This window comes from Lagopus muta, chromosome 4, assembly GCF_023343835.1.
Source record: "Lagopus muta isolate bLagMut1 chromosome 4, bLagMut1 primary, whole genome shotgun sequence".
In the NCBI taxonomy this organism is placed as follows: Eukaryota; Metazoa; Chordata; class Aves; order Galliformes; family Phasianidae; genus Lagopus; species Lagopus muta.
Window position 1 is genome coordinate 41,049,738 of NC_064436.1, and position 22,670 is coordinate 41,072,407.

General features: G+C 36.0%; 1 protein-coding gene across 4 annotated transcripts in view; it reads left to right on the forward strand.

The window, feature by feature from the left end:
* BANK1 (B cell scaffold protein with ankyrin repeats 1) overlaps positions 1–22,670 on the forward strand; it is a 127,550-nt gene that overhangs the window by 47,151 nt on the left and 57,729 nt on the right. For all 4 annotated transcript variants that reach the window (XM_048941343.1, XM_048941344.1, XM_048941347.1 and 1 more), the window contains one exon: positions 5,550–5,746. In XM_048941343.1, coding sequence (XP_048797300.1) covers positions 5,550–5,746 — 197 coding nt within the window. The remainder of the gene's footprint in view (positions 1–5,549; positions 5,747–22,670) is intronic.

The window sequence follows — 22,670 nt, forward strand, 5'->3', positions numbered from 1 at the left end:
GAGCTTAAATGTCAATCTGAACTGGAAGAAGCAAACAATTAGGGTGTGAAATGAAGTATTTACCCTTGCTGCAATTCTGTGCATAACTGCAGGACAGAGGTATATAGGACGTATTACAGCATAATTCTAAACGTGAGATGTTCATTCTGTTGGGAATAAAAAAAGTTTCTGCTTCTTTGGGAACTCTTTAGATCTAGGCATACTTATGAATATTGAAAATAATATTTATCAACCTGTAATCCTTTGCCTAAAAGTCAATGCATTTCAAGAACAAGCTTGTGAGCTTGGCTGGATTCTGACCAGTAATCTTTGAAAGAGTGAACAAACCAGTATTTCAGATGATTGTCACTGGTATATTTTTCCATGGATAAGATCAGTTTCAGTTACTTGTTTTAGATGAAACATCCTATTATAATAGCTGCTGTAGTCATCAGAAAGTAAATCAGGTACCAGCAAAATATTGTTGGAACTGCTCTATCTGTAAAAGCTTGTCAGAGATAGAATGCACGTTTCAGATTTATACTGTTCCCTTTTTAGTTTTTTTATTGTTTTTTCTTATTACTAGCATTCCTTTATTTAAGATAAAGACTTTTTTTCAGTTCATCAAGGAGAAGAATGTTTAAATAAGTGATATTTGAAGGCATGATCTCTGAAGGAGAATATTGGAACCTGGTCAGCTGAGAAAGCTGATAGATTGAGCAGAAGCCTGTGGAAAAACATTGTGGTTAACATTACAATATTAACCAAAAAGAGTTCTAAGATCATGTCTGGCTTTTTTGTGATGGTAATGAGATGCCTTCTCCTCCATCTTTTATGGAAGCATGTAACTAAAGCTGGAGATACTGTCCTGAAAGTTGTATAATCTGTACAAATCTGCTTTCAGGATACCTCGTGTGTATTATTCCTCTGTAGTCTGGTAAAAGACTCCAGTCAGAACATGGTAACTAATCCAAACTGGTATTTCAGAACTCTTTTTGAGTTGGGGAAGTTCTAAATCTAATCTTCAATTTTCAGACTTATGAATTCTTGATGTGTTCATTTCTGAGGTCAAAGAAAAAACAGCTTACCTGAGGAAAACCTATCTTTTCCTCTCTCAGTGAACTGTTATCTGTTAACATCACTCTAGTTAAACTCATATGTTGAGGCCTCTTTAAAATTGTGATTTACTTATTTTATAGAAAATACTGCTTTGTGTCACCTAACGCTACAGGCAACATATGTTTTATCCTGATTTCTCTGATTCTTTCTTTCAAGCTGAATGACCGGTCTCAAAAGAATGAATTTAGGTTTCTAGCTGCTAATGAAACAAGGTGAAAAGACAGGCAGGTGAGAGGAAACAAAGTGCTCTAAGTGCTTCCTTGATCTAATTGACATTGACACTATAGAAATCATTTTAAATGTGTATTTAAATTGCTAGTAGAAGTAACTTCCTGTATCAGTAACTTCAGAAATAAAAGAAATATGTCTTAAAAGTCTGCAGAAATATAACTGTAGGCTGTTCTGTTTGCTTACTGCAATGTTACGAAAATTCCCACAGGCTAAGACAGTGCTACAATAAAGTAATATTAGATTTTGTGCTCTGTTTTATAGCTGAGGTGTTCCAGAATGCTCTATAGAGAAGAGGAGAGAAGGGATTATGACAGAACAAAACTGCAACCCCCATTTAACCTTGTGTGTGCCAGCTAAAGCATTTAAGAGCAAGCACTTATGAAAGCAAAACTTTCAGTTAGGTGAGGAAGTTACCTTAATGAACTTTAAAAAAAAAAAAAAAAAGCCACGTGGTCACTGTCTCTGTTGCTGCTTATGGAATCATTAAGGTTGGAAAAGATCACTAAGATCTTGTTCAGCTGTTGGTGCATCACCACCATCATCAGCTTTTGAGTTCTCAGTGTAGCTGCCTACCGATCGCAGCTTTTCTTCATTAATATTCTTCTGTAAAATAAGCTAAAAGTGGTGAACTTCTGTTTATCCCCAGTGACTAATTCTTTTGTTCTGTTGTGTATTTTTTTTTTAACTTAAATATATTGGTTGTTCAATTTCACAACTGATAGAAGTTCCGGTAATTTTCCCAAATTCATTGTGACAAAGTTGCAAGCTCATGAATGCTTTCCTGCCTTAAGCATGTGTGCATTCAATGAATTCTGGTATTGCTACTATGCATAATGCACCATTTCAGTTACAAGAGTTAAACCCAGCAAGATAAAAATTTCTATGCAGTACAACATCTGATTTGTCATAGGAGCACGTTTAAGCTCTGAATTGGCAATTTAGAAAACAATTACTATTTTAAAAGTGAATTAGATCATTCAGTGTGTTGTTCTTAATTGTTTGTTTTTATAATGGTAGTTGTAGTTGTCAGTGACTTTGCTATAATTTGTAGAAAAGAGATCCCTTCTTCACCTTTATCTGGTGACTTAGGCGGCATTTAAACAGCCACTTTTGACACTTTTCAGAATAAGAGCAAAAAGAAAGACCAGTAGGTTTCAATAATCTCTTTTGAGGTCATTAACTTTACTATTTTTAAGTTAAATGTGTTGTTAGGGGAGGAATTTCTGGGAGATCAGGTCCAAAAATGTCTCTGACCCACTGCAAGAATGTCAAAGGCATTAACTTATACAGAATGACTACTGGTACTGCAGCTGCACACAGAAATGGGTGTTAAAAGTATTATGGAGGTGTGTGAAGGGAACAGCAGACTGGGCAACTATATGTATAACATTTATCAGTAGAGCAACCATATTCAGATGGCCTCAAATACTCAACAGTTCGAAGGCATCTATCACTTAGACTTGGAAAACTTTGGCCCATGCCAAACTTTGGCATCCTTCTTAAAATGCCGGAAACTGCTAGGTGAGCTGCTTAAAATGGCTTAGCACAGCAGAGTGTTAAAAACTGTTTTAAATGGGTAAACTCATTAACATCATGTGGTGGTTGTCACAATAACTTGTGAAAAGTCAGGGGCTTCCTAATCCCAGCTGGTGATCTATTTATCTTAAATAAAATAAAAAATAAAAATCACTCTAGTCTTCAAAAAGGGCAAGGAGGACCCAGGGAACTATAAGCCAGCCAGCTCTATACCTGAAAATGTGCTGTATAATGTAAAATGTGGTGTATAATGTGAAATGCGCTGTATAATTTGCATGTCTCATAAGGACTGGGATATAAGGGAAAACTGAAGAAAAATAACTGAAAGAGAAACTAAATAAATTATTTGTATCAGTGTTTGCTCTAAAAGAAATTGTGTAGATTTTGGAATTATAGTGCTGACTGGGAGACAAGAAGAAAGGGGCTGCAGTTAAAAGAATCATAAATCAATAGCAAAAATCGGTAGGACTAGAAATTAGCGGGACTAACTTGTATTCAGTCAGTGTTCTGAGGGAACTGAAGAATGAAATAGCAGGATTTCTAACAGCAGCATGCAGTTTTTCAGTTTTGAAGTACTAAAAGTTGTAAGTGTGATGCCAAAACCTAGTTTTGCTAGGAACTTGACTAGGCAATTAATATAAACTGTAATAAAATAGAAATTCTGTGACACTTGAATTGCATAATTTTTCATGTTTATAATATTGATAATTAAAATAATTTCCTGCTATTCTTTTTGATTCTGCAAACATGTTCAATTTGGTCATTGGTTGAGTATGGCTGAATAATTGTCCAAAAACTCAGAGGCAGATGACATGAAAAAAACTTAACCTAATAGTGCAAAGTATTCAGAGTAGTAAGAATTAGGACTGCTTGGGGAGTAGTGAGGAAAGGCCTTGTGAGATTTAATAACTGTGCCGTAAGATGACAGATGGTATTCAGCATAGGTAAAAACGAAGTGATGCAAGAATCCTATGTTGTCATAGAAAATGAGAGGCTATGAGCAAGCTAGTAGCACTCAGGAGAGAGACATGCAATTCCATGATAAAGTCAACTGGTTGCTAGGTAGCAGATCAAAAAGCAAATGAAATTAGGAATTATTAGAAAGGGAATAGAGAACAAAATATAATTATGACAGTGCCTAAATTCATAGTTCACCCATAAGTTGAGTATCATGTGCATTTCTTCTCCTGTCATCTCGAAATAGTTATATTAAAGCTGGAAAAGGTTCAGAAAAGAGTAGCGAGGGTGATGGAATTGATTCTCTGTAGGGCACAGCTAAGTACACTGGATCTCTTCAAGAAAGAAGTTCAGGGAATAAGTCATGGAAAGTGGAGAGAGGACAGAGAGAAGGAGTATAAAATGAATTAGGGACTAGCAATAGAATCTAGCAGCGATCGTATTGAAAACAGAATATGCACTTCACACCGACAAACCACAGCGGGACAAGCAGCAGGTGATTAGAAAGTACAGTATGAAGGTAGAGGGAAATACTATTTATGCTTAGTCTCTCATTTGTAACTTGTGGCTTCTCTTAGTTTTAATACATGACCAAGTGTTGAAATTATAAACTTAGTTCTGTTTTGTTTTGTCCCGGTTTTCAAAGATGAAACGGAACGTGATGAAAATGAATATCATGCTATTTCAGATACATTCTGAAAACTTTTGTCTGATGCATCCATCTGTTAATACTCTTTTTCATTGTTGTTGAGCAAATTTTTTCAAGTCTCTGCTAGTCATGACAATTTTCAGAAGTGAATTGTAATATGAAAACATAGGGACATTTTCGTGGTTTACAGCGCTTTCAGATTTCTCAGATGGAAAAATGTTTCTAAAGCATTAGATAATACACAACTTTGTAAAACTGTGTCATGGCTATAGGATTTTTTTTCCCCTTGCAAGGAAATTTGTTTCTTAGTAGACTGAACTCCCTCTTTTTTTTTTTTTTTTTTTAAGTGAGAGGGATCTCTTAATTATGCTTAATTATCCTTTATTAAGATATGCTTGTGATTTGTATGTCTGTTTAGGCTAAATAGGTGGGCTGAAGCCAATTGTATGAGCTTGAACAAGACCAAATGCCAAGTCCTGCATTTCAGTTACAAAAACCCCACGCATCACTGCAGGCTTGGGGTGGAGTAGCTGGCAAGCTGCAGGGAGGAAAAGGATCTAGGGGAGATTAGGGTTGGATATTTGGAAAAATTTCTTCTCAGTGGCGAGTTATTAGAACAGGCTGCCCAGGGAGGGAACAGAGCCACTATCACTGGAGGGTCTCAAGAAAAAGGTAGATGATGCACTGAGTGACTTGAGCGATCACAGCCATGGTGTGAGATTGGACTAGGTGATCTTAGTGGTCTTTCCAACCTTTATTTTTATTTTTTTTTTTTACAAATCATAAAATCATGAAGTAAATACAATAAATATATAAATATATATGATATATATATTTTTGTATAATATATGTATAGTATATGAAATTTTTATATATATTATATGTATAATATAATATTTATAAATATATATATAAATTTCATTTTTAGTAATTGTTCTTTTGGTGCTTGTTCTGTGCTGGCAGTTTGAGAAACTGTTATTCAGTAGCACTAATATTCTAAAGACTTTCTGTAATGGAAGCTGATAGGTGTTTTATAAGAGCAAAACTGTTTTTATTAAAGATTTGTTTTTTTATACAGATAACCATTTGGAAGAATTTCCCACTCTCCTTCACTGTGCAGCCAGATTTGGATTAAAGAACCTCACAGCAGTTCTGCTCAAGCATCCTGAGGCCACAAGGGCTTGTAAAATAACCAATATAGATGGAGATGTTCCAGCAAGTATAGCTGAGAAACATGGACACAAGAAAATAAGAGAATTAATCAAAGAATTGTCGGTAGGTTCATGTGCTTTTTCTTTTGCTATCCATAGCCAGATAACAATGAAGTTTCCATTACTGAAATTGCCTAATACTTCTTTTGTAAAGCCTTGCACGTTGTTGTCCTCCTACTGTAAAATACTACATTCTTTCTGTCTCAGGAAGAGGGATCAAGATTGGGTACAGCCACTTTTTCTGCACTGTTGTAATGAAGAGTTTCTATGCTGCTTGAATTTCAGGCGCTAAATGGAAGGAGAACAGTAGATCAGTAGATCAGAAGTACCTGATGTGGCCTGAAAACATAGTTAGGTCTTTGTTTCCAGCACCATGTGATTGTTATATTGTGATTAGCCTAGCCCAATCATGTAGATTAGTAAAATACAGATATCTACTTCAAAATCACTTTCTACTTTCAGAATCTCCTCTTCAAAGTCTGTTGCGACCATTTGCCTTTGAACATGGAGTGATTAAGCCAGAAGTTTTAGTTGTCCATTAGCCAGTCATCTTGGACAGACATAGAACTAAAGATGAATTTGAAGAAATATACAGTAATAGCTGTGTAGATTATATAGGGGAGAATTTCTAACACACCTGGTGAGGAAAGTGCAAGAAACCTTTAAGTGAGTTAAGCTAGAAAAAGATATAGTAAAGAATGGAAACACTGGCTGACTGAGATTAACTATTATATCTGTAGAACAAGGACGTGGGAATTGATCAAGTTTTGTTTGTTTGTTTTTAACTTGATGCAGTTGTCATCTAATGTAAAGGTAAAAGAGAAACACTGCAGAAAAGTTTTCTGTAGTCAGTGTTGAACTGTGAAGGTGACTTTAGCAGTGTATTATGATCTGATCCTCTTAAAATTGGTTCAAGGGGAAGAAAATTGCAGCCTGTAGTGCCTGAGAGTAAGACATTTGGCAATGGCCAAGGTGCTGAATGAGAATGTGCTGTTTCCCCTTTTGTTGTTATTAAACATCTGTTGATACAGACTTTTAAATAAAACTGGGGGAGGGAAAATATCTTCTAAGCAGGAAGTTCATACCTGATGGAGAATGTGATGTGGCCTCTTCTCTGAGGTGACGGGGTGTATTTCATTACATTTAGTGATACAGAGGTGATGCCTTTATCTCAGGTTTTGATGCAGTATTTAAGATCAAAATTAACTGAAGAATATTGGTCCTCATTACCATCTGGCGTAAAGCTGTCCATGAAGCCATACAAAGGTTGTTTTCCTGGATTAAAGTGTTAGTGAAACTCTACTGCTGTTATAAGAATGTGTAGTCTGGGTAGGATATGTGGTATACTTCACATTTTTATCTGATTTGAATACCATGGCTCGCTAATGCAACCAAGTAAAAACTGGAGCATGCTTCAAGTCTGCTAGATGTGTAATATGGCATTTTAGAAATGTTAGCTCCAACCTCAGAGGAAAAGTGGGTTATTTGTGTCCCCTGTAATAGTGCACTTAAGAACAAAAACACTTACTGTACTTCTGTAATTGATGGGAATGTGGAGAAGAAATACTTGCACGGCTCTGAGCCAAGCAAAATTTAGTTTAATCATAATCTAGGGACTTCCTGTTACAATTGCAGTATAGAAATTGCTCATTATTACAACAGAAGTACCTTTGTACTTTGCATACCTCTCACTGTTTTAAAATTGTTACCTGTGTTATGCCATTCCTTTTAAGAATAGTTGCAAGATATTCACAATAATTCATTACTTCTATCTCAAAGAGCAATAGGGTTCCAGAAAAATGAATGTATTAAATATACGTTCAGTTTGTCTAAAAACCTGAGAAGTGCCTTTCATTTGCCTTTGTACCAGGGAGTCCTTTGGAGGAGTCAGAATTTCTTGAGATGCATGGTTAGAGAGAGAAGGCAGCAAAAGGGGAAGGGGCTCCTGTAGCTACTATTTATACCTTCAAATCCAGAGCTTTATCAGGCTGGCCTCTTTGGTGTATGCTCAACACACCTGTGTTTGGAGCTTTCTGGTGATGGAGCTTTGCTTGTTACACCCTTCATGCTCAGCAGGCGTATTGCAAAGGTGCTGATAGTTCTGTTGGCTGAGGAGACTTGTAGGGCCTAACTTGCATGCTTGTTTGTCTGTGGTACAAGTTCCCTGTGTTCGTTTAGAAATCTATTTTCTGGAGATGGATGCTGACAATGCTGTGGGGAGTATTACAATCACAGCAAGCAGATCTGGCATGATCAGCTGACATGCCAAAAGCTGATCTTCTGGTGTAAGCACAAAGCACAAGGGAGGGATCACATAGTGCATGTAGCATGCTTCTGTTGATATAGCTGCGTGAGAGAGTCAGGAAGAGATTTTCCTCTTCTAGAAAAGTGTTAGATTCAGGAACCTTTGATGCTGAAACATCGCACCATTTAATAGCCTGTATAAATGGTGCTCCCCAAAGCAGTAGTGTCTGCCTTGTCTTTTGGAATTCTGCTTTTCAAAAGCTCCTTGAAAATGTCTCCCATGCATTAAGGGAACATTGCATGAATCAGTCCATTTGTGTTAAAGGTACTAAGTTGATAGAGCAGTCTCTACAAGAGAATCTGCTTCATGGGGATTGTGATAAGGCTCTGTCTCAAATATATAAGTAATTTGTTAAACAAACCATATTTTTCTTGTATTTTAGTGCAAAACTAATTAAATGGGCACTAATTTCCAATTCTAACACGTGTTTCATTTGAGCTTCAATTAAGTTCAGTTACTTCTGTGGCATAAAACAGGAATACTGCTTAACATTCTGTGATAATGTTCTGAATTGTCACTTTGTCTTGTGTTATCATTCCTCTGTAGAACCAAGGGCTTGAATGTTTTCTATTATTGCTTTTAGCTTGAATTGTTTGAATCAAGTGTGTGAATTTAAAACTAGTAAGAGGAGTAAGTAACTTGAAATACTGACAGGAGTCCCTGTCTCAGAGTCTGAAGAGGAGAAAAGATGAACCTTTTAAGCCATTGCTTCAGCTAACAGCTCCAGTTTCTCTAAAAATGGCTTGGTCATTTTGATGCTTGCTTGCCTACATAAAAGTTCTGTTTACAGAAAATAAAGAAAAGAAATTCTTATCCAGAACACAAAGGAAAACTTCAAAGAGTACATGAGAGCAAATTTTTGAGCATTAGGTGACTAATAAGGGAAGTATATACAATCTGTGACCTGACCATTTAGAACTGGAGGTTGTACTGATAGCCACTCTAGGCATGTAAGGTTTGGAATGGACGTCATTCTTTATTCTGGCACTTGGGGATGCTAATTTCTCCTTTCCTTTACTGTGCTACTGACTGGGTCATTCAGGAAGATTACTGTGTGCCACTTGTAGCATGTCACCATTTCTAAGAAAAACACAATTCAGAAAGTGGTTTATTGGATGCTAATGCAGATAATTTCTGATTGTTGGCTATGGCCTTTAAAGAAGTTTCCTAGTGGTAAAATAAATGTCATTTAATATAAAAATTGTAATAATTGTTTCGTGTTGCACTATGCAGTCAAGACAGCACAACTTGAATTTGATTTTTAATATATCTTCTGGCATTTCTGGAATTGGCTGTTTAAAATTTGAGGCAGAAAATAGAGATTTGCTTTTTTAATCAAGACCTGTGGCCAACCCTGTGACAATGCATATCAGAACATTGGGTGGGTGGAAACATTCCCTCTGCTACCAACAAAACCTTGTCTGGATTTCCTAATATTTTTCTGTCTGCCTGCTTCATGTGTCTCTCTTAGGCAGCTACTGAAAAAATAATAAATATTTAATCCTGCACATTTTAATGAAATTTCTGTGGATTCAGGTGGACTGGAACAGTCCCCTCAAGTTAGGCCTTTTGGTGAGAAGTCCGTTTTCTTTTCCAGAAGAGAGAGTCGCATTAAATCTTTTTTAGCTGTTGAAGGACTTTCTGCCAAGTCTAGCTTCGTAGTTATTGGGTTTTCTGTTTTCAGCAGTTCTCTCTGTAAGACAGAAGAGGATAATCGTACAAGGAGCATAATTTTCATTCAGAGCTTATTTAGTGGAAGACATGTTAGATAAATGTTGGGGATGAAATTGTTTCTGCAATAGCAAGCTGTATTTTTATAAATATTTGGGATCTTAAAGGATGGGTAACTCTGTAGGCTGACATAATTCATCATTGTATGCTTCTCTCCTCATATCCATGTCTTATTTTGAAGTCAATGTTGAATCAGCATCCAGAATTTCTTCAATTTTTTTTTAAATAGGAAATAATCTACAAAAAAAAATGTACTGTGGAATTTGAGGGCTTTTTCTTTTTCTTTTGTTTTTTATGCAAAACGAATATATCCTGGCTTTTTAGCTACCATCTTCAAAGGCCAGTGAATCTTTAGATGGTGGGAATCCATTTAGCAAGAGTTCACATGGTTTGATAGAGAGTTCTAGAAGCTCATGAAATATAATTTTTTTCAAATACAAATTGTGCTGTGTGGTGTGTGTTGTGTTATATGTGTATTATTCTTACAGCAGTATTTGGCTTTCTGTTTTTTATAAAAGGCTGTATGAAAAGGTAGAGCTCCCTACCATGAAAATATTAAGTGTTCAAATCTGATTGCAGTCTCTTCCTAAGCTATTAATTTTCTGCTGGGTAAGGACCACGTGTAGCAAGATGATGTTGTATACATATTAAATAAACTTAAATGAAATTAACTTGATTGCTCTCAATATTTGCTTAATTCCTTTAAATTCTACTGTAGTGTTGCACTTGTCCCATTGCTTGTTGCTCTCAGGTAGCTGGGAGAATTTTTTAAGAGAGAAGATTAATCTGGTTTTTAAAATTTGAGCTAGTCCACTTGTGATTCCTCCAGAAGGGCTGCTGGGATAATATTCTTTCAGCAGTATTTTAGTGCTTAGAAATGTTGGTTGTATGCATCCTTTAATACGCTGGAAGTTACTTAACTGAAATGAAGAGCTGAACACTGTTCTCTTTTTTGTACTTATTGGTGAGTAGAATTCACAAACCCTTGGCAATGAAATCAAATTCCTAGGCTTCTTGAGGAATCTGAGCAGAAAAACCTGTGAACTTTGGCCAACTGACAGGCATACATCATCCTATAATTTCATTTAGATGTTTGTTCATAGACACCTTTTTATTTTTTTCTAAAATTCTTTGTAGAGAGGCTTTGCATTGTCAGTGCTTGGATTCTTGTAGGATTTGGTTGGGGGTGGCGTTTATTTTTATTTTACTGTCCATCAATACTTCCTCCTCTCCTCTTTACATGTTCTCAGGGGGACTCGCTCTCTGTTGTAATAAAAACTTGCTGAAACTCACTGCCTTCTAGGATTAGAGTCAACAACTTATGTTTAATGAAGAGATGAAGGTTCTGACTGAGCACAAAGTTTTGCTTTGAGGAGAAAAGACTAGATTTCTCTTTTTTAAAAAAATATTAGACATTAAACACATTCTTAAAGTTTTTGACTTTTATTCAAATTAGAAACTTGTACCTTAAAAATAGTTAAATCTTCTGTCATAACAAAAAAATTGCTGTGTACTTGGAAACCTTTTGTATGAGATGTATGAGAAGAGATTGAAATTTTTAATTTAAAATGGACAAGGATAGTTTTCTTAAAGAATTGTTTGGTATTTTGTCTAGTCTTCTGTTATTCTCCTGCTATTGTAATTCTGTGATTCAAAAAGCTTTTACAGTTTTTAAGGAAACTTGAATGCTAATGGAAACTCAGGCAAAATGGTTGTGAATTGGATTGCTGGAGTCCTGCTGACTGATTTGTGGCAAAGCAGCATCAGCAAAGATGTTTAGAAAGGGAACTTTGTGGGTTTTGGTGTGGGTTTTTTTTTTTTTTTTCTGCTTGTTGGTTTTGGTTTCTCAGAAAACAGTCATCCCAGTCAGTCATCTGCATTATTACGCTCTTGGTCTGAACACGTGAAAAAGTTTTGGATAAACTGTTTATGTTAATGAAAAATACAAATGCAGTGCTTTACAGAAAAATGAGAAAACGAAACTGACCATGTTGTCATAAAAATCAGTGTCATGTTATGCCAAATCTGTCCTATCTTTAAAGAAGCGTGGAAATAAATATGTTTAGGCAGATATAGACTGTGCACTAGCCTGAGGAGTTGTTAGAAAGTATATGGCAAAGATACACAGAATAATAACTTTTTTTCAAAGTAAATTAGCTGCTTTTTTTTTTAACCTCTGTCATAAGTGTACAAGCAATTTTGACATGAAATCCAATTAGCTGCAAGATGTGATTTCTCTATTCAGTTAAGTTACTATTGATGCCAAAAACATAAAGATTCACAGAATCACCCGGGTTGGAAGGGACCTCAAGGATCATGTAGTTCCAGCCCCCATTTCAACTGGCTACCCATTTTTGTGGATGTTGGAAACTTTAAGTCACTATATGTAATGCTTTATTTTCATCAGATGACTATGAATCCTCCAGACAAGCTGCAAACCAGTTGCAGGAGGCTAAAGCAGCTACTTTCTGGGAAGAAGCTACTCCATAGTTGTCTGTTAGAACAACTGCTCCTGGTTCCTTTCTATCAATTTCCGTAATCTGTGCCGTTCTAATAACTGTTAGTAGGTGAGCAGGTTGCTTTTCTATTTCTTCCTTGTGTACAGATATCTCAGACGCACTGATAACACAAAGGAAAAATTTAAATGATTCAAAAACTCATCTGCTAATTCCAGGTTTACTGCACAAGGGAGGAGTACTGATGCATTCCATTGTAAAGACAGAAGTTAGTTTTGGGTATTTCCTCTGTTGGATGAAACGTTTGGCAGGTATATGTATAGCTGTCAAAAAGCAGATGTACTTCAAAATAGTATCTGATCTCAGTGAGACTATCTGGAATATGCCCTTTGGCTGCCACCCAGTGATCTGCAAAGGAATCAGATATCTGTCTCATCTTAAAAGTTGGTGAGTACAAAGAAAGGTAGCACCATATCAAAATCAACTTTCGCCAGCCCCTCAGAAGGGAAAGAGCAGTAACAAAAAACACGCAACAAAACTATTTAAAGAAGGATTTTAGCTTAATGAGGGAAAATGAAGGAAAATGAGAAGAGGAAGGGAGCTGTTAGTTATTGTGGTAAGGTAGTCTCTTATCCAGCGACACCTAATTTTTGAATGACTTTAAAAGGTCTGAAAGGAGAGGTTTGATCTCAAAACCCAAAGGAAAACTAGGGGGAAAAGCAAGAATTAATGAATAAGATTAGGTAAGACTTGCTATATCTTCAGCAGTCTGAAGCTTCAGAGCTCTGCACAGCTCTAACAGTGACTTACTAGACTTCCCTACAGCTGTAATTTATTGCTTAATTAGAAAAATTGTCTTAAGGCTCTACATCAATAGAATGACCACTGGGGAAAGGCATTTCTCAAAGTTACCAAACCCATTATATGAAACTGCTTTAAAAAATCCATTTGTACACTGCATACCATTAGTTCTGCTTAATACAGCTGTGAACAGTCTCCATCTGTAATTCTGAGAATCCAGCACAGAAGGCACAATCTTTGTTTTGCCGCCTTCTCTTCCCACCCACATATATTTATTCTACAATAAATGATTCAGTATTTCATGCCCAAGACTCTAGGGTACCTGGCAGTATCATTTTGCTTTTCTTGTATTTGGTACAAAACTTAAAAATGGTTCCCATACACTGTCTAACTCAGAAAGGAATATGTGTCTCTTGCTATATATGTTCACTTCCATGAAGAAAGCCAATATGCTAATAGATTGCTTTATAATACATCGATTTGCAGTCTGTAATTTGTATTGTAATGCTGTCTATAACAGGCATAGGCAGCCATCCTCAACCTCACAAGCTGTATGCCAAAGTCCTTGTGAGTATAGTAGCAGCAGTGTATGTATGTCAGAAGTTTGGGAGGTTTTTCTTAGGCAGCAGAAGTTAATGGTTCCCTCTTCCGATGAGTGTGAGGCATGGAACAGGATCTCGGTGTGCTCTGATGAGTCACACTGACTTGATTTTACTTGGCTCTGAGATTTTGTATTATTTAGCTGTTCCTCTGTGGTCATAAGGGTGATCTGGGAGCTATTCTTCAAATATTAGTGAGCAGCTTAAGAATTGTGGTTGGCCACCTGTGGCCTTCAGGATTCCAACTGAGTACATCTGCTGTTAATAAATAACACTTTCAGAGGGCTGAAAGAATGGAAGTAGGCAGGAAAGTCTCCTTCCGTGTAGAAGATGCTAGCAATTTCCTAGGTTGCCTAAGAAAAAATACAGAAATCACTATCATGAAAGTAACTGAAGTGTAATTCTTAACATGATCGCTTAATAAAAGATCTTTTTTAATGAGATATATAAGGACTGCAGTAAACTGTGACAAGTTTGCCCAAGGGATACCTATCATCAGTGACAACATAATCAGTAAACTGTATAGCTATATTTTAACGGACGTATTTGCTCCTCTTTTCACAAAAATAGGCAGATGTAGATGGAGGCCTGTGCTAGCCATGCAGGCAGAGAACAAGGAAAACCTCCTAGACAGTCAAAAACAATCATTTCAGGACTCTGAAAGCAAAAGTGATAGAGCTTATCAGTGAGAACTGCTCACCTCACTTATTTTTCCAGATTATTAAATAGAGAATAGCTTGTTATTTTGTTTTTTCTTGCTTTCTGGTGCAGCTATTAAGTGCACCCATGTAATGTAAAATGAAAGATATTTCTTACCTTTTTTTTTTTTTTTTTGGTAAATTAAATGACTGAGAAGCAAAAAATGACGAGCAAACTTAAACAGTTCATTGAACTGCATTGTTTTGCTGTGGTGGCTCATGAAATATGATGTGTTTAGTTAGAACTTTCAGCATTCTGAAAAACAGGCTTTGTTCAGCTTTTTGACTGTGAATCATTACTGAAGAACAAATAATGCACAGTGCTGGGAGCAAAATGCAGGACATTTTTCAGGCAATACCTAGCTATGAGGAGTAGTTAGACTTGTGAGAGGTGAAATTCTTCAGAAAAGTGATAAACAACTGAGTGGGGTTTTAACTCTGCATCTGCAAGTAGTGGAAGCCAACAAAAAGAGCAGATGGTGGAAGTGCATGATTTAAAGGCTTAAGCAACCTTGAGAAAATGCAGAACCTCTGAGCTACTTTTGAACAAAGACATCCATTCCACAGAGCAGAAATAGCATATCCATGATGCAAATGAACAAAACCAAATCTTCATCAAAGCTGAAGTTTTAACCCGCCTTCCAGAACAGAGTAGAAAAAAGGTAAAGCAGAGAACAGAAGACTATACAAGGATTTGGAATAGAGATTTTTTTTTTTTTTTTTTTTGTGGAATAATTTCTGATCTAACTACTTAAACTAGTAACTGGGGATCACCAGGAGTGAAAAATACGCATTGCACAAAGTATGCTGATCTAAGTAGAGATGAGATTATGATGTTCTGAGGTACTGTGAATGTGAGCATCAAATTAAGTTATATTTAGAGTGTGGCACCCTACTCACATAAGCATATAGTCAACTTTTGGTGTTTCTGGCTGAAGAAGAAACACGGCCACGAGTAGAAAATATATGCCATTATACCAAGTAAATGAAGATTTAATGGGATTTCAAACAGTTTAAAAGATTAACATGCTTTTAAAAAGGCATGTATTAAATGAAGTGGATCATAAAATACTTTTCTCTTGTTGTCTGAAAAGGTCTGTTATGACTCGAGAGAAGGCTAGCTACAGATGACTACTGGTTATAAAGAGCTAATTCAAAATACATATGTACTGATTTTGGTTAAAGTGAACTTTGTGCACTGTTGCAAAAAATGGTTTCAAAGATTTTGAGGGAAGTAATAATACTTTCTAGTAATAATGCTATAGTAATAATACTATAATACTAGTAGCAATAGTACAAAACATCAGAGGTTGCATATTCTCAGTTATTACTACTATGCGAAGATTATCTGCTATAAAGATGGGATTTCTTCTAGTGTTATATTTAACAGGACGAGGCTGGAAACTTCTAAACTATTTTGGGTGAATAAATTATGAAATATGTAAAAGGATAGGAATGCATTTAAAAACAGAAAAATCTATGGTGGGGGAGGCAGGAATATTTATGTGTGCAAGAGTGAAATGCCTTGCAGTTAGATACAGATTTAAGAAATTGAATGCTGCTATTCATAATTTTAATTCTTAAAAAGTCAAAGTCAGTGAAAAAATTGTTTAAAAGCAGCTATAGACTAACACAGCTGTAGACTTGTGTTAAATCCTGTAAATAAGCAGAATAGTGCAAATCATAGAATGTCACATCTATAACAAAAAGTAAATGTAATGACTAGAGCAATAGGGAGTGGATAGAACTCAACGTGAATTTGGGATCTTTTAACTATATAAATGTTTTTGCAGAGTTTAGTGGACTATTTTGCATTCTAACAGGAAATTACCATGAAAAGCTGAGGTATCTACTGCAGGATCTACACCATCCAGTAGAAAAGGAGTATTGATACCTGACAGCAATGACTTTGGCATACTTTACGAGAATTGAAGATTTTATGGCATATACAGAGAATGACATGGAACGGGTGAATGCTACTAGTTTGTTAACAAAGTGATTATAAGAAGTTTAACTGCTAAGAATTTGTGAGTCATTTATGATACTCAGAATTGTAATTTGACCTTTCTTTTGGATTTCTCTAGTTAACAGAGATTTCCATTTCAAATACTTAATAGTTAGGAAATCTTGTTATGTTAATTATAATTTGGTTAGCTGTGAAATGCTAATTGAGTGCTGTTAAGTTTGTTTAGATAATAGCTGCAGGTTAATTTGCAGATAGCTTCTGATTGGAGGAAGTTATGTGTTACACTGGTACACAACTTATTATAATGCTGCTTTAGCTGCTGTTGAATCTATCAGCGCTACATCAAGCTTATAGCATGTTAGTATTTAGGACAGGCACATGGTTGAGAATTGTTGAGTGGTTTGTGGAGTAAATCCTTCCGTGGTTACTGAATTCTTTAATTTTTGGTCCCAGCATAGAGAGGAAAATTATATGAACATCCTTATCTCTGAATAAGTGTCAGTAGTGAGACTTGGCAAAACAGTTTTAGTCTTTGGCTTATAAAATACGCAGTTCTGTGTTCCTAGCAAATATTTTGTAATTTAAAGCTGATTTTGATTATATGCTTTAAGCATTGCTTTAGATGTAGTATGTGTGTATCAGAGTACATGGTGACCTTTGCTAGAGCCTAGACAAAACATCATGTTTTAACATGTGTTGTTATAAATAAAAACTAGAATTCTATGAAATTGCAGAAAAACTGTCAATATTTGACCTATATATATATAAACAGTTAATTACTGAACTGTATTCTTAATTTTTGCTCCAGCCTGAAGATGTCTTAAACATTTTATGTAGAGTATGCTTGCTATTTTTCAAAAGCAAAGATTGAAGTTTACTTAATGAATGCATGTATTACAGGATTAGACCCCTTCTGTCTCCATCACACTGGATGAGCTGCAAAAATGACTAGAAGTCTAAATTGAGTGATGTTACAATCATTGCCTCTGACCTTTAGGCTTGCATTATGCATCTGAGTAGGGGCAAGGGATGAAGGCAAACTATTTGAGTTAAGAATTTTATGTGTTACATATAATTCCACGTCTTTGTTGAGAATATCTAACAAGAGAAATAATGTCAGAGCATCATTTATTTATTTAAAAAAAAAAAAATCGCAAACATTTATAAACAAACCATTTATAAGAAATGGACCTAAAGAATCTCAGTCCTTTTGGTACTTGTAAACTTCTGAGGCTAAATCTAGCTTTTGCTATGCTCGTCGCTGCTAGAAGCAGACCACAGCCATGTGTAGGCAACATGCCTGACCCAGCATTATATTAGATTTAGTTTGTGATTTCGATCCATTTGTAATTATAATCCCATTTTTCTGATGTGGCCCTGATTAGGGATGAGATGCAATTTCATTATGGTTTTCTTCTATTGCCAGCAGAGTTGTGATTGCTTTAATATCGTAAATAAGGAGCCTAGTTCTACTCAAAGAACAATCCCAAAAATCATAACAGTGACGTGCAGCTACCAATAGCTACTAGTACTGTTTGCAGGAACGTAGGATTGTGTCTCTTCTGTAATAGTGAATTCTCTTTCTCTTATTCATATGTGACATGTGATTAGGAGATGTTGCTGAGAATGTTCAATGACGTAGCAGATGGCCTGTGTTTGGTTTCTAGAATAGCTTTGAGTTCTGGGAGAAAACTTTTGTTGTCTCTCTCTGTTCTGCTCAAATTTACTTTTAATAGTGTGGGAATGTGATATTTGAGATCCTGGTATATATCCATGAGAAAAAGCTACATACTTTCCCAAAACTAGCTCTTGGAAATGTTCATTTTGTCTTTGTCAACCCTGTTCTTTTTAGTCTTTTTAGTATTACTTCATTTCCATGCACAGGAAGATGGCCAAGCACAAACAAATTGTAAATGTGTCAGTTGTCTTCAAACCAGCCTCCCTCTTGGCTCAGTCTTGTACTTTGCTTTGCACTCTGGTTCTTACAGAACTTAATCGGGATTCAGCAGCAGAGGTATGGAGCCCCCGAAGCCTTGTAGATTTCATGAATGTCACTAGGCCCTCAGAAAGGAAAAGAATGAATTAGAAAAAACCTTCAATCTTTCTTTTCCTAACCTTTTCATACAAAAAGTTCTGGAGTGATGAGCGAGAGTGCTAACAGAAAGCCAACTGTATCCTGGAGTGCTTGGGGAGGGGTGGCTGGAAAGCTGCCTAACAGAAAGGGACCTTGGTGTTCTGATGGACAGTCAGCTGAATATGAGCCAGCAGTGCCCAGGTGGCCAAGAAGGCCAATGGCATCCTGGCTTGTATCAGGACTAGGGAAGTAATCCTGCCCCTGTATTTGCCATTGGTGAGGCCTCACCATGAGTACTGTGTTCAGTCTTGGGCATCTCAATACAAAAAGGACACTGAGGTGCTGGAGCAGGTCCAAAAAAGGACAACAAAGCTTGTGAAGGGCTTGGAGAATATTGCCTACAAGGAGCAACTGAAGGAGCTGGGACTGTTTGGTCAGAAGAAGAGGAGACTGAAGGGAGACCTTACTGCTCTCTTCAAATACCTGGAAGGTGATTGCAGTGAGAGCTGGGTTGGTTTCTTCTCACTGGGGAAATGGCCTCTAGTTGTGCCAGGGGAGATTTAGGTTGGCTATCAGGGCTAGGCAGAAATCAACAGAAAGAGTAGAAATCAGTGCAGAAATCTAATACATTTTAATAGTAATTTCTAAGATATCTACTAGTTTTTCTTCACAGAAATTACGTTGTATTTGTAAAACAGGGTTGGTAATGTCATCATTTTGGGTTTTTTTTTGTGTTCCTCATGCTAATGTTTCTAATGCTTTAGAATAAATTTGCTAATGAAATTGAGATGAATTTGTGGGTACATTCCCAATTCTTTACAGATCTGACAAGTGACAGTGTGGCAAATAGCTCTTGACACAAGTTTACATCCTCTGACCTGAATAGGTGCTTCTGACCCAAGGAATCCAGTAGATTAAAAAAAAAAAAAAAAAAAAAAAAAAAAAAAAATCAACTCCCTAGGTGAATGCAAATTTATAAAAGATAATTCTGAATTCTGTAAGTTGTTTGTTTCTTTTCCTGTTTGTATCTTGGGGAATTTGATTCCAGTCTCTATATGTATTTGAGTATGTCAGTGCCCCAAAGAATCTAGGGAGATGAAAAGTGTGCTAAGGTTAGAAAAAACAAGTAATTAGCAAAAGCACTAAGTTATATATAAACTCTAAATTATATTATTAATTATTGAAAACTTCATTAGATCTAATCTGGCATAATTTTTCCTTTAAAAGAATTTTATTTTGTACTTTATTCTTGATTTCTTATGTAAGCAAAGGTATCTGGCTAATGCTTACTCAGATGTTGCAACTTGATCAGATCTGACTTGCACTCCAGTTTCTACAGCGGCAGTGCTTTGAAAATTTGCCATCTTTGATTTGAGTGGTTTTCTGTAAATGCTTTTTGTTAGAGGTACTTTAAACTTTGGAACAACGCTGTTGCTGAATGCATGTAATACCTTTCAGCACATGTAGCTTTAACAGCTGTTGAATTTGGCTTTCGTAGCCTGTTCATTTTTCATCTTTACAGATAAGGTCTTTGTGTGGTAGCACGAAATCAGAATTTCTGAGATGTGCAAGAAGACATCAGTTCTAAATGTGCAATTTTGAAAGCCAGAGAGCTTGCAAGTACCAGAAATAAATTGACCTGTAGTCATTATTTTAATTTAGGGGACTGTTTCGAAGGGTCTGGGTATTACTCTGGAGAAAGTCACAAACCTCCAAACAAGGCAGACAATATGTGACATTTTATACCTGTCTTCCATTAGCTATAAAGCCTTAAGTGGCTGATGATCCACTTAGTTCCTTCACTTACAGAATAAGTTAATGATGACTCATCTAAAATGATATGTTTTCAGACCAATTAGCAGTTGTGATTTATACAGTATTTCTCAACCGTTAAAATCTAAATTTGCAAATGTTATTAGAAGCTATTTCAAGAAAAAGCAATGCAGAGTTGTTATGTTAGTATAAGTGAATCATGTTTTTGTTAGAAGTGGTTGGTTTTTATATTGTAAGGCATTGTAAAAACGTTCATTTTTAATCCTTTTTTTTTATCTGTTCAGTTTATAAACTTGTTCACAGTGATTACTCTTTTGGTTATGACTTTTTTTTCTGTAGTTGTATCCCTCTATAAACATGTCACAGTTCAAGTGCTTTCACTGTTGTTTCACTCCTTATCTTGGTTAAAATTGTTTGTTTTTGCATTGATTGGGGAAGTACAACGCTCATTAAGAAGAATGCCTTTTTTCACATAGTAGTAAGAGGAAGGGTTAGAGAAGAGAGAGCTCGGGAAATTCTGTTGTATGTATATGTGTGGATTTTGTTTTATATGTACATGGATATTTTGTCTAGTGCTACCTGAATTATTCTACGTGTATAATATGCATGTGTATTAATTATTTGTGAGGTGGATGTGTCAAGGAGGTCTATGTAATGTTATCTCAGCCTTGTGTTAATTTTCTCTTAGCTAATAGGTTACTGACCTGTGATAGTAACCTCTGTCAAGGATACAGGAGTCATGTAACCTGCTATTTTAATTCCTCATAGAGAAATATTTTGTATCTACAAACAGAAGATACCTTTTTATTTTAAGGCTTGGGTCTCTGACTTCTCTTTCCCTTTGCAATTCCGTTTCTACCCCACCTGGGATTCAGAGTAAACGTAGAAGATGAAACCCACGTAGACTATCCCTACGTAGTTTCTAGGTCCAGAGGAAAAACTAGCAAGTGCGTTTCTTTGAAATGAGAAGTTATCTTGTCTGATATTATTTGTGCTGCTCATCAGCATACACAGAATAAAAGAAGAAACATTTGGAGCACAAAGGATTGTGCATAACTTTGAGTGGCATTTTCAGTGACAGCAGGCAAAAGACAGTGATGCTTTTGTCACACTTGGAGGATTATGAAGCAGTTGAGTTTTTGAATTCTAAATCAGAAACATAGGAATTTTGAACATCTTGATCCAGGCTGTAATGTAATTAGAGAGTATTGCAGGTTAAGGTGTTATTTCCAAAGAGAAAAGTAATTTCTTACTCATGCCAAGTTGACAAGATAAACCAATTTCATTAAAAAAAAAAAAAACCCACCAAGAAAATTACAGACATGACTACAAAATCCAAGATTTAAGCAGTAGCTTGTTTTCCTGAGTGTTCACAACAACAAAAAAAATCACCTTATTTCCAAAGATTTTTATTCCTTGTATACAGACTTGTGTTTCTTTTATCATGCTGGTCTTCTGAGTGAAATTGATTTTTTTTCTGAATGATAATTAGCTGTTATACATACAGACTTTGCCATTTTGGTCCTGTGTCTTCACAACCTGAATCAGTCAATAAACACAGTATTCTCAGTCAAGTCATCACCTCCATTGCAGGTGAAAGTGGAAGATATACCTGTGTGTGTATTTCCTTTAAAAAGCTTAAGTGTTCACATGACAAAGGAGAAAACAAGTTCTCTAAGTGCTTTAGATAAATCTGCCATATTAGAAGTCTTCAGGCAGGAAGAGATTATTTGGCAAGGTGTACCTGTATGTGCTTCCTGATCTTAGTCTTGTTGTAAGTCAATGGACTGGAGTGAACAACCAGAGATGAATAGAGGCAAAATGTTTCTGTGAACGTGTTTGCAGATCAAATGTGTTTTGAAAAAGACATGTGCAGATGGGTTCAGAGAGAAGAAAAGCTGCAAACTTTGAGTGGGAAGGACTGAAGGAGTAAAATCTATTTTGACGAAAGTAAAATTCACTTTGGACTTTAGAAAAAGTCCAGGTAGACTTTTGTGTTTGCGTAGTGTGCCGGGCCCAGGGCAATTCCTTTTCTTGGTTTTCCGTAATACAACCCTTTTAAGTGGTTTAAGGACCAATAGGAGGAGGTAGATACAGCTGTGTGTTACAGTAATATTTCAGAAACAGTTTCAGTTAAGGGCTCAGTAAGAAAGTTGACAGCCATATTAAACTCAGTGACAACTAGGGTATGTTATCCATTTATTTGTGTTTAGATGATTCATCATATATTCTGTAATTGCAAAGTTGTTCTCAGTAACAATGAATAACTAGATTTAGATGATGAGAAACAGCAGAAATTTTTTTAAACAGACCGAAAAAAAAAAAAAAAAAATAACATGACAAAATATGAGAAGGAAACTCTTCAGAACGGTCTTTGTCCTGGAAGCTCTATATGTCATCCCATGGAATCAACCTGACATGGCTCCTGCTTAATTATTGTGCTACCGTGGCCAATAAAATGTAGTCAGTAAATGAAGTAGTGAAAGACTTGTGGGTTTTTTGGCCTTTGAGTCATGTAAAAAAAAAATTGTGTGTGTTATCTCACCTCTTGTTTTCGTAAGGAACTGTAGCTTGTTATTCAAAGA